At 34.8% G+C, this 13,067-nt stretch overlaps 1 protein-coding gene across 7 annotated transcripts in view; it reads right to left on the bottom strand.

Moving 5' to 3' along the window:
• Positions 1-227: 227 nt before the first annotated feature.
• Positions 228-13,067, bottom strand: part of PPP3CB (protein phosphatase 3 catalytic subunit beta) — a 50,611-nt gene continuing 37,771 nt past the window's right edge. For 2 of the 7 annotated variants that reach the window (XM_070432974.1, XM_070432973.1), the window contains exons 11-15: positions 11,186-11,212; positions 8,737-8,821; positions 7,991-8,088; positions 3,174-3,203; positions 228-1,850 (exon numbers count right to left, since the gene is read on the bottom strand). In XM_070432974.1, coding sequence (XP_070289075.1) covers positions 1,672-1,850; positions 3,174-3,203; positions 7,991-8,088; positions 8,737-8,821; positions 11,186-11,212 — 419 coding nt within the window. In that variant the 3' untranslated portion in view covers positions 228-1,671. The remainder of the gene's footprint in view (positions 1,851-3,173; positions 3,204-7,990; positions 8,089-8,736; positions 8,822-11,185; positions 11,213-13,067) is intronic. The other 5 variants (XM_070432977.1, XM_070432976.1, XM_070432975.1 and 2 more) reach the window with 5 other exon arrangements.

A 13,067-nucleotide genomic window follows, 5' to 3' on the forward strand; every position in this document is an offset into this window, starting at 1 on the left:
CCTCTCATGCTCAGTTACTATTGCTCATGCACAACAAGTATTGCAAGTAACAAAAATTTCTTAAAAAGCAAAATTTATGAAGACAAGAATTTAATTCATTAAATTTCCAGGAACTGTTCATGAGATAATCTTCTCTGAAAGATACATCCCAGTTCTATTAACAGGATTTTCTGATATGCATGAGAAGGTCAAATCAGACTACATCCAAATAAAACCCAACACAGAGATAGGAGCAGCGGCCCATGCATGGAATTTATTGTGTGCTACTATTTATAAAATACTCAGATAGTCCTGCACATGCATAATATTTCCAACTCAGACAGGAGACCATACAGGATACACTTTCTGGCAAACAAAACAATAGACGGTTCTGCTGCCTGGAGCTCTGAGTTGTATTCCAGGGCATGAGGGAAGCAGGCCACCAAAGTAAAGGGAAATACCAAACTACAGTGGCAATCAATACAGTTCAATAATTGTGAAAAATGAGCACATGGTTCCATTTAATTTAACCAAGCAGTTCTGTAGCTATCAAAAGAAAATGTTCAACATGCAGTCTTGACTTTTATGCCTCCACTAACATCTGAATGATTGAATAGAACCATTGTTGCTTCTATGCTGCATTGCTTAATCAAAAACATTTCCAGATCATTTTAAAATTTCCTTTGCATCAAAACATAAAAAATGATAAAAAGCCAGCAGCAAATCATCCTGGTGGCTATTTAAGCAACTTGAGTACTCACAATAAACTAAAATTTCTCATAACATCTAGGTAACTTATACATGTTGTACCTGTACATCATAGGTCTATATATTAAATATTTGCAAAATGAAAACATGCATACACAAAATACGTCAAGTTTTACAGACATGATTTGAATTAAAATTTACTTTGACAATGTACAAATTTCTTCTAATGTATCTTAAATGAGTAATTCTGTAATTCTGTATTAATTTTGAAATTTAGAGGTTTTCTTTTTCAATCTCTGGGATGTAAATCTCAGAAGATCTGGACAAAAAGATTCTGAATTAGTTTTTGGATTTGTGTTCAAGTAAGAGAGTCTTGTCTAGAAATAGGTTGTGCATTCATAATTAAAAAATACCAAGACTATATTACAGAATTAGCCACATTTAAGAACTATAGACCTGAGGTCAGCATTTTGTATAAACACCAACTGGGTTTCTCAGCATTTCTCAGCCCATAATTCAAAATACAGCTTAGTAACCTCAGAAATGTATTTTAAGACCATGCTAGTTCACCCTTTAAAGACATTCCATGGGGGAAAATGTCCACGTTATCTCTTAGGATTGCATTTGAAGTCATGTTTGAAAAAGAAAATCTAATTCTACTGAAGGGAAAAAGAAATCTCATTTGTAAACTTAAATGTGTGAACCACAAGCATAAATGGAGGTGCAGTGGCCCTCCAACGGAAATTGCCCCAAGCCCCTTGCTCACTGCCCTCTACCTTGGCAGCGATGACCCAATCTTATCAGATAGCACAATATGTCCCAGGGCCCTCAAGCCTTCATCCAGGAAGGGGGCTGAGGTCTCAAAAGCACAATGGTTTCTCCAGAGGGATTGTGACATTTACAGTCAGCTTGGCCGACCCCTCCAGCTTCTCGGGTAATGTGTCCATTTGGGGCCCGAGATGTGAGTCCCTGGGAAGCCGTGGGTCACTGGGCACTATGGTTGCCAGTCCCGTGGTTCTCAGTGGCATGTGCGGTGTTCAGAGAATTGAAACCATCTGGTTGTACTGCATCTTTCCGGGGTGGCATTCTCTCATTGATCCTATCCAAACCCTTTGCCTCTTCAAAACTGCAGATTCTATGTGGTGGAGAGAATCCTCGTATTGCTTAACAAAATGCAAATTTGATAAGTCAGTAAATGAAAAACATTTGAGATTTCAAAAACATAATCAATAAGTTTTACGAAGACATTAGCTGTATGTAGTAACATTTAAATCTTATTTAATCCTATCCCCATTCCAGACTTCCCCTTAAAATGTGAAATGTTTAAACCTAAATATAGACATGACAGCATCATAGATGACAAGTGTTAGCAGAGCCTTTAAAAAAACACACACAAAAATAACCCTCCTGTCTACAAAATCAACCTCTAGGCAATGGTCTCAGGGTCTCAGTCTGACTTTTACTACACCAATTATCCCCTACCTCAGACCCCAACATCACCAAGACCATCACAGTAAGGCAGCATCCATAATAGACAAGTGAGGAGGCTAAACAAGGTTAATCCTCAACATACAAATCTGTGTCAAAAGCTTGGGAGGAGAAAAGTAAAGTTAAAATTTAGCAGATCAGAACTATCTTTAAGGCCAAGGTATCATCACTCCAACACCACCAATATGAAAAGAAAAAGGTGGGAAATGCCTCCAGGAGTTAGATCTGTGTTTGGTTGATAGCAAAAAAATATTTAAAGTTTCATATTTTAAGAAGATTTCATCTTTAATTCACTAGCCATCCACTGCATGTTCATAAAAATAAATGGTAATTCTCCTCCAATTGTTATAGTTTCTCATTTACTTCATCTGGAATGATGTGTCCTACATTAAAATGTGCATAGAAAAGATTTCCGTACTACTGATTGTAATCTGGTTGCTTTAATATGTGTAAATCCTGGGATTCAGAGTCAGCAAAGCATTTGCCAATGTGTAATTTTAAGGCAATACGTGAATATATTATTATTATTAGCAAACACTAGCCCAAACTGCAACAACAAAATCATAGTGACAGCTTCTGCACTTATGTCTAGAGTGGGTTTAACTTAGGGGAAAAATCTGAGTAGCAAAGAATCATGCAAAATATGGAATAGATTTTTATATGCAACTTTAAATGCTATAATATTATAGCATAACATGATGTACTCTAAAGAATTCAGAAACATTAAATGCTAGTTGGATAATATACTATTAAAAGGGGTAAACCCAGATTGTCATTATGGAAATCAGTCCTTGTGATTAAAGAGAGAGAGAGAGAGAGAAAGAGAGAGAGAGAGAGAGAGAAAGAAAGAAAGAGAGAGAAATGTGACAAACTGGATGAGTCAGTGAGTCTGATTCATCTTGGGTTGTGCAAGGTAGGAGTAAGACACACCCACAGGACATTCTGATGCCCACCCACACACCACAGTTCCCTGCCCAGCGCAAGGACTCTGATCGTACCTTTTTCAGCCTCAATAGCCTCAACTGTGGCTGTACAGAAGTGAGCAGAGGCATGCAAAATGAATGAGAGAGATGAGAAGGGTCATATTGTACAGCAGAAAAGGCAATGATCACTTAAAATATCACAGTAGCCCATACTACATCATCATTTACTATTTAACATAATAGTACCCATATTAGAGAGCCCCATCCAATCCCCCTTCCTGATACAGCAGTTTACACACAGCACTATGACAACATTGCTCAGAGCACAGAACACACAGACCTTCTGTATACACAGACACCTCAGCACCCATGCAAATGCACTCCAGTATTAATTACCCATCTTGAGTTCAGTATTCTGATGGCCTTAGAATTTTCCAAGTTTATTATATCATACCCTTCACAATCGCAAGGAAATTCTCTAGGGTGAAATTATGATGGTAGAATTGTAGCAAGAGAACAAACAAGAGATTCTTTACTTTCTAAAGTAATACTCATCACCAGTTGGTTCCCTAAGATATAAACTAGGAAAAGTTAGCAATATTCTTCCTGTTGCTTCTGATTCATAGGGCAAAGCTTAAGCTGCAAAAGTTGGTATGGCTACAATGAAATTTAAGGGGAGTAAACTTGGTGAATTACATTAAGTAGAACAGTTCTGTAGCTCAGTTGTTTGTGGGTAACCTAAAAGGACCCCCCTCTTGTCTACGAGGAACTTCCTTTCTATTCTAACATTGGTGTTCCAAATATCTAAAGATATTAGTATCTATAGCCTTAATAAAATCCACTTATGTTCAGTTTATCATGAACTCAAATCTGCCACAGGTACTAATAACTTACATTCTCAAGTAAAGACAGATAAATGGCTATTAACATCTTTTCAAACCCAGCTACCAACTAGAGAGGAATCAAGAGTCTTATGGGCAATAAATCCTAATTATTTCATGATATGAACATATACATAGGTCATATAAATAAGAGATGCATTCTTGGTAAAGCTTGTCTCTAACTCATTTAGAGAATTTCAACATATTTAGTTATACATTTTATAGTCAAAGATTCCTTTAGCTCACTCTGGGTTCAAATTGTATAAAACACTCACATTGAGAATGAGGACAATACTGCCTGACAATATTGCCAATCATCCACATTACCCAAATAAACACACTCAGAATATTTACAATAATGCCATATCCTTTCTATTTTGTTTCTTCTAGAACAGGACACTTAGAAGAATTATTCTTGAAACAACCTTTTAGCAGTACATATCATTTAGAAATAAATTTTATCCAAAACAATTTTTAATGTGGAAGGACATTGGTGAGTCTAAGGAATTAAAGTAGACTAAATTACAAAAGGTTGTTGATCTCAACCAGATACTAAAATGAAATGGGGACCCAAAAGAAGTAGGATGAACACTGAATAAGAAAGGGAAGAATTCTCCTTAACAATTAAATATAAATCAAAGCAGACATACTTATTGTATACCACTGTACAAATCACCATTTACAAAATCTAGCCCTGTACATTTGGACAATACTCTTGGAATTTTCCCAGACAGAAAACTGGGATAAATGACCTATCTTTTCTTGACCAGCCTTGGAACACCTATTCTTCAAAATATGGACTATTTTTCTTTATAATTTAGAAATTGAATGGGGGGAAAATGCCAATCAGAGTATTTTTAGAGTTTGTAGTAACAGAAGTAATTTTACATGAAATATTTTATAACTTGTATTATATATGGCAATTAAAAATAAAAACATGTCACTATAAGAATTAGTATTTATTTGAGCATGTCAATAGTTTTTTTTTAAGTTTTAGGGAGGTCATGTGTACTTTTTTTTTTAGTGTGTCAATAGTTTAAATCTGCTAATAAACTTCAAAAATGATGAAATGTGACATTATACTTTTGAAATTGTTCTATGGGCTTTTAATTTGATATATAAAAATGTTTTCTAGGTCAAATGATAATCTCTGTCCTTCCTGAGGCCTCTAAATGCTTCTAAATTCTTTGCAGAATACAAAATAGCTTATCGTACTCAAAACTGCATACCATGTCAAACTTGAATGTCAAACTTAGAATTAAAAGTTAATTTGAAGCAAACATTAAAGTGAAAAGAAATAGATCTGATAATTGCAAAATTCTATCTGAAAGGCACTATTTTTCCTTTCTTGGTTTTCAGTTTTACAGAACATCTTGACACGGCCTTAAAAAGTTTGAGTATAGTGCTGTCTCAAATTGTGTTCCACAATATTACACAAGGTAAATGATCAAGAGGAATTAGAAATTACTAAAAACAGAGATGGCCATATATTTTCCCATATAGGTCTTGATGAAGTTAGCAATAAAGGGCTAGATCGCCATCAAATTTCCATGAAGAAAATGCACAAAAAATATGAATATTAAATACGACTGCAATAGAGTTGTGCAATTTGTAGTAACACTTGAGAAATATCACAAATTAACATTAAAGTTATTGAGAACATAATTTTTGTTTTCTGACAACAGAACTGAGTTCTTAGAATTTAAAAACTTTCTTTTTGCAATAGTTAATTCTCAGTTATTCACATCAGGAAACGTGTCTACTAAAATTTAAAATGTTAGATAAGCTTGTAAACAAACACAAAATCGAAGCTTTTGTATGAGTTTCATGATTTGTTTCAAAATAAGTTAATCTTATGCTAGGGAAATCACTTCAACCAAATGGTCAAACCACTCTATCAAGAGCCATCACTGGCAGAACTAGGGAGCTATCTAGTTTTCCAAATTGGACCCCGTTAGCTCAGCGCCAACCAGTAACTCACTCTATGCTAGAAATAGACAGGTCCTTCAGTAGAATTGTCTTACAAACCTTCCCTGAAGTTGGGGGTGATTTCAAAGTGGAAAACTGAGCTTCAGGCTGCAAATTTAAAAAAATAGAAGTGCCAACTGCCAACAAGCACTAATTAGCAGGTGCTAATTGTGAAATCTGAAAGAAAGGTTTATTGTAGAAACAACGTAAAAGTAATAATATATCCAAGGATGATTTATTTATGTATGAAACCCTTTCAGGTTTCTTTTTCTTTTCTGAACGAAGAAGGGGAAGAGTATAACATTTTCCAAGCTTATTAAAATTCATCCTTTTTCTATTAACACTGTTACAAGTTTTATTGAATGTTTAAGATTTTAATTTGTTTCAATCAAATTCTTTTTAGTTCATTTGTCTAATGTTTACAATATTAATAAAAAAAATGGAGGGCAAAGGATATAAAAAAATAAAAGCAGATTTGTAAATAAATCAAAAAAGAAGACCTCATCCAGAATGAAAATTTGAAACTACAATTTCAAAACATAGCTGTATTTCTCACATATGCGAGTGGTGGTAGCAGACAACACAATAACATATAAAATACAACATAAATAGGCTACAAGTAGAAATTATTTGTCTACAGGAAATATTATTTTTGTTTATTTAAGCATTTATTATGAGATTGAGTGAAATGAAATTGTGAAAAACCAATCCAAATTTATCTTAAACTTAAAATTTCCTTTTTGTTTTTGCTTTAAACATTTCCTAATTATAACACCAAAAAGAAATTGTTAATCATGACTAAGGAAAACATTGGATCTGTTGCTGCCTGTTTTAATAGAGCAGTGACCCTTGGAGGGCTGTCAAAAGTGGCTACAATAAAACATCAATTAAGCTTTCATATCACATTTTTGCTTTCCAACCACAAGGGAAAGAAATCTAGACTTTGAGTTACTGTGCATAGTCTATAACATTCACAACACTCTCTTCTATTTAATCTGTAATGGGCTTTCAAAAATTTAACCCAGTGTTTTACACAAATATTTACTACCAAAAAAAAAGTTTTTTAAAAAATATAAAATATTCAATGAGCCAGATTACAGGAATGCTTTACGTATAATTCTTTTTATTTTCATGCAAAATAAAGGCACACTTAATAACACCCTTTCGATTTTGACTTACAGAATTTAAATTTAACCCCTTATAACAATGACTTAATATCTAATGTTACATTCATGTTAAGAATGCACAAAGTGCAGCAACTAGAATGCAGCAAACTTCAAAACAAGGTGCTACAAAGTTGCTTCTACATCAAAAGGCAGACAAGTGTCTGATAGAGTAATTTAATTTAACATACTTTTACAGACATACAGCTAACCTAAAGAAAGACAGACAGATTTAGGAAAGCAGCTACATCTGCAGAGGAAGAAAACAGCATGTTACAGACAGTCGATTATACATAGAACATTTGACAAACACCACAGAAAACAAACTTTGGCATCATTTACCAGGGTACAAAACCTTGCACAAATCTTTTAGCAAGTAAGTGCATAAGTAATGTTCTGGGGCCCAAGCATATTATTACTTCTAAAATTAAGTATCTGATAATAAAAGCATAGTCGAATACAATTACATAAATTAAAAAAAATAAGAAAGTTGAAATTACATTTCCATTTTAGTAATACGATATAGCATATCCTGGATTCACATTCTGAAACTGAGGCTTTTAAAAGAAAAGGGTGCATTAGATCGATAAATAAAGTAAATAAATATTTCAGACATTATGATATGATCTGCTCCCATATCATTTCATGAAAAGCTGAGAGACTATTATTTTCAATTGAAATGAATATTCTGTCAATTTTCTGCCCTGTTCAGGTTATTAATCAGATACTACCTATCATAGAGTATTCCACCTATGTCAGCTGCTGAGACAGGAACTAAAAAGCAGAAGGAATTCCCTGCATGCATTATGTGTATTGTTAGCAAAAGAGTGAGGTGTGCCCCAGTCCATCTGAGGCACAGCAAGTTGCATAACATCATTACCACTTTGCAGGGTCTGCCGTCCTCCAGCCAACACTCCACTAGGCAACATTCCTGTGGGAGTCAGACCCTTGAGTGTCAGCACACTTTCACTCTCCTCCCTATAGCAGAGATATAACAAACATCAGAGACATCCAATAAGTTCTTAGTTTAAGAGAGAAGATAGGCCCAGATATAGCCCATGTATGTAATTTATGATGTGCATTACTATTACCATATTTTCCTCAATTGCAAGTTATACATTTTCCCCTATTCTAAATGCTTCAGATATGAGGTTGTACCTTACTACTGAGGCATATATTGTTTTTTTTCTGAAAACCTTTATTAAATAAATATATGGTAAGGTTTATCATCAACGGGACTGACCCATTCATGTGTACCCTTCCTAGATGAGCCCCAGGAAGACAATTTGTGGCTTCAACAAAAGGGACTTCTTATACAGATGAGCAAGTTCATAAAAAATACTCTAAAAAGTGGCCCTTTCCTTCTTAGCTTGCTTTAATTTTCAGTGTATAGATTCTTTTATCACAAAGGACAAGAGATACCAAAGGTGAATAATAATAATCACAAGGGTCAAAAACCCTAGTTTCAAAGGGACCTGTTCCGCTCTTCAATGTGTAAATGTAGAACTTCTTTACAGGGAGAATACTACTATACTGCTTTTAGATGTCAAACAGGACACTGCTTGTTAACAAAGTACAATACAAATAATTTCTCTAAAACAAATAATTAGAAAAATGTATCATTACCTGAGAACAGAGAAGACTCTTGCCATCTTGCCAATTGCTCGAATTTTGTTTCTTATGATTTCTTTCCGAGCGGCAGCTGAACCTACTTTCAATGGAATAAATAAAGACTCAGGTTTAGGGCATTGACTTGCACCATTCTATTAGCCCAGTGGTTCTCAACCTTCTGGTCCTTTAAATACAGTTCCTCATGTTGTGACCCAACCGTAAAATTATTTTCGTTGCTACTTCATAACTGTAATGTTGCTACTGTTATGAATCGTAATGTAAATATCTGATATGCAGATGGTCTTAGGCGAACCCTGTGAAAGGGTCGTTCAACCGCCAAATGGGTCTCGACCCACAGGTTGAGAACCGCTGTATTAGCCTGTTCCACACTCATCTGAACCAACACCAGGCCCCTGCCACCAGCTCACATGGAGGAGACTTAGATAAACTCATGCCAAAAAGCCTCTTACTCCTTTAATGTTTAGCTCGGCATTGATCTAATACTGGGATCTGATACAGATGAAAATGAAAAGTAACCCATAAACTTTATGACTCTCACACTACTGAATAACTAATAAAACGGCAATGGGAAAAAAACTACAACCCAACCTGTATCACAAAACAAATGACAAAAAAAATGATAACAACCCTACAGTCTTTGTTTAATTCTCATGAGAGCCAATGGCATGCAGACTAACAAACAAAAACTGGTAGTAGCCTATAATTTTCTGTTTATTATAAAAGCCTTTGACATGCAGGCTGGGGAAATATCTCATTATGCTATGACAAAATAAGCTTCCTTGCTCTCTAAAAATAATCGTATGAAGCCACTACTATGCAGGTGACCCAGAACTAAGGGCCATACAAGGCATTTCAACAACAATGCGCATCTCAACCTCATAAACTAGGTATCTTCTAAGGTCATACAAATATATACAAGTTCTTGCCTCCCTAGGTGAGTATGGCACAAGGAGAATGAGCAATGAGAAAAGACTCCCTAAAAAATATCTAAAGGATCACTAATGCTTCATTTCTTTCTTTCATTTTTTCGTTTTCTCTCTCTCCTTCCTTTTGAGAATTTTTATTACTTTATTTGAGCCAAAAATGAGGACAATTGCTGAGGAGCAAGATCTCATATGCTCTCTAATGCTTCATTTCTAAAGGGTTAGCTGTGCTATCACTGATACAGAAGAGAACATACCAAAATAACTGAATATTTAGCTGATGAAACACTAAAAAGAACAACAATCTCAGTGCTGTCATCTCATATACAGCACCTAGGAGCACTCTGGACCCAAGAGTGTGGTTTCTTAGAACTGTGCTTCAGCATGATGAAAACACACACAGGGAAGCACCATGGTTGAGAAGAAAGTTAAGGAAAGGTTAAAGACACTGGACCAAAGGGGCCTTAGGTATACAAAGGTCTGAACAATCATAGTCTTCTGGGCTAGAGCATCTCATTTAAAATTCAAGCATCCCACAAACATACATAATTAAAAACTAAGATGATGACTGGACCTTACTGCAAGGAAACAGAAAAAGAAATCCAATTTCAAAGATGAAAACAAAAGACACATTTTAGAGAAAACAGGCTCCATGGCCATCTTTATGGTGCTATGAAGGGCAATATTATGAGTACTAAAGCTACAGCTTTTACAAGTCCAAAATGGTGTTGGTACCATGGCACCACACAGGTATTTTTAAGATGAAACAAAACAAAACAATAACTAAAAGTCTCAGAATTGTAGAATATTAGAATTTGAAAAGACATTAAAGATATTGCAAAGTTCAATCTCCTCATTTTATAGAGAAATAAATCAAGTTTACTAAGTATTTTATCCAAGGATATAAAGTAAGTCTGATTCTCCTAAAATAAATTAATATATACATTTTGTTTTAAAATTGACAAAATTTTTTAAATAGCCAGGAAAGGGGTATGGGGATGGGGGAAGATGACTGTAATGAAGTATATTGAATTTTCAGTCTTAATTTATATACCTGTAAAACTGAATGCTGTGTAAACTATGGATTTCAAATTTAAAAATTCATTGGAATATAAACGCATTGTACAAATCAGGATTTTAAATCAGTCTACAAACACATCATGCATAATATTAAAGTAAATGTCCACAGTAAAATTACTTTGGGGAATAGACAGACAATCAAACACCCCTAATCATGCAGGGAAAAGTACAAAACATTACAAATAAGCAAAAGAATGAAATTTAAAAACAAGAGGAATGAAAAAGAGGGGAAAATATTTCCATGCACAGAAAGACAGATATCTTGGAATATGACTTCTAAAAACATCAAATTCTAACTTAGATAAAACTTAAACTAAATTTTCACAAGGCCCAAGAGGACTCTGCATAAATAGTACTCAATGAATGTGCTGACTTACATGGACATGAGGACAACTTATGAAGTCATATTTCAAAACAATGTTACTCTGTCTGGTCTGTACCTTTTTTATTGCCATATATGAGCCGTTCTTCAGATGGAGAGTCCAGAAAAAAGGAAGTGAATGATGGAAAAAAGGTGGTTGAGACAAATAAAAAGATAGAAATTTAACTTGGCAGTGGTACTGAAGAATGAATGTAGAAAGAGAGAAAAATGAAGACCCTCATATTTGAAATTTGAAAAATGTAGTATTGTAGGATGTGGTAAATAAAAGAAGGATGCCACTGTGTAGAGCTCTAAAGGAAAGATTTCTTAAAAGATACGTGTTCAGAAGAAATTAGGGACAGAATGAGTATAATATTTGGTGAGAGTAGACAAATTAGGGACAAAAATACATGTGAAAACACATAAGACTGATAAAAGACTGTGCTAACAACAATTGTACATTTATATTGATATCCCTAAAGAAATGTATCACTCATGGAAGTATGTTAAGTGAAAGGTAATGACACAAATATGATACAAACTCATGTGGTTCTTCAAGGACACCAACATCTGCAAAATCTGTAGTATATACAGAGAAATGTAGGTAACTTTATTAACTACCTCAGTGGAAAACCTCACCCACTCCCAATGAAGGAAAGACTAAGCCTCCCGCACTTCACAATAACAAGAGCACACAACTTCTTGAATCTGAAGTGCAGAATCTTTGCTCATACTCAGGATCAATAGTATGTGCTTTTTGTTCCTAATAGAATCTGGAAGTTTGAGGGACATCTTTTTGCAGAAATAGTGACAGACTGTTTCAAAGCAAGTAATAGCTCTAAGAGTAGGCAGCAGAGATGTTTCATCTGGGCTTTCCATATCTTCCATTCTAATGCTGAGTGAGATACATGATTCCAATGATAGGAAATGCAAAGTTTTAAGTTTAGTAAAACTAAAGTACATATCAGTTATGTATTTTCTCTACCAAACTCAAGATATCACAAAAATCAGTGTTCAAAAATTCTTTAACGATTAAATAATACCTCTAAAATGAATGCTATGTGCATTTATACATGCAATATGTTTATGCAAATATTTGACTTAACAATAACCCCATATATATATTATTAAACAATACAGAAAACCAAAGGCCATCACTTAAAAACGAAAAGAACCTTATTCCTTCACCCAATTTCAAACCTGAATATACAAAAATTACTCTTTCCTTCCTGCCACTGGGAAATCCCCAATCCTGCTCTCTCCCTTTTCCCACAGAAAAGCTAAACCCTTATTCTGCCTCTACAGAAATCCCTGCCCAACCAAGTTTTATTTCTAAGTTGGATTTCTCCCCAGGCCCAGTCCACAGGATGGTTCCACTGCTGAATAGAAAAAGGAGGAGAGGACAGAAGACATGCTATCATGGTGAAAAGAAAGAAGAAAAGATGGACAGAGTTTTGGGAAAGAAATGAAGAAATATGAATAAGAAAGAAAAATAAACCTACTTCCCGAAGCTCTTTTCCTTATCCCAGCACATTACCTATCCTAATTTTCTCCGCCTTTCCTCATTCCTCAGTGTTTTTCCTCCACTAACGCACTCATTCCCCCTTGCAGACTCTAAGACCCATACTCTTAAGATTTTCTTGGAGTCCTTGCTTCTAATACCTGAGTATAAAGGTGAAGAAAAAAGGAATTCATTGTATTTTCTTAGAAACACTGTCATAAATAGTGCTACCAATTTTTAAATTACTTAAGAGTCGGAAAGAATCTTCATCCTCTCTATTATTCCCTCAATCTACAGATGAGAAGATCCTGAGAAATTAGGTAACTTTTCCAGGATTACACAGCTAGTAGTATAATGGTAGCGCTGAGACACCTGACCCATTGATCCTTTCCACATTGCCTCTTTAATAATCAAATGTGATTCATCCCCGGAGGGTAAGAATGATATAACAAGTGCATGA

Source organism: Myotis yumanensis, unplaced genomic scaffold (genome assembly GCF_028538775.1).
Source record: "Myotis yumanensis isolate MYYU_CA2020_CCGP unplaced genomic scaffold, mMyoYum1.0.hap1 SCAF_13, whole genome shotgun sequence".
In the NCBI taxonomy this organism is placed as follows: domain Eukaryota; kingdom Metazoa; phylum Chordata; class Mammalia; order Chiroptera; family Vespertilionidae; genus Myotis; species Myotis yumanensis.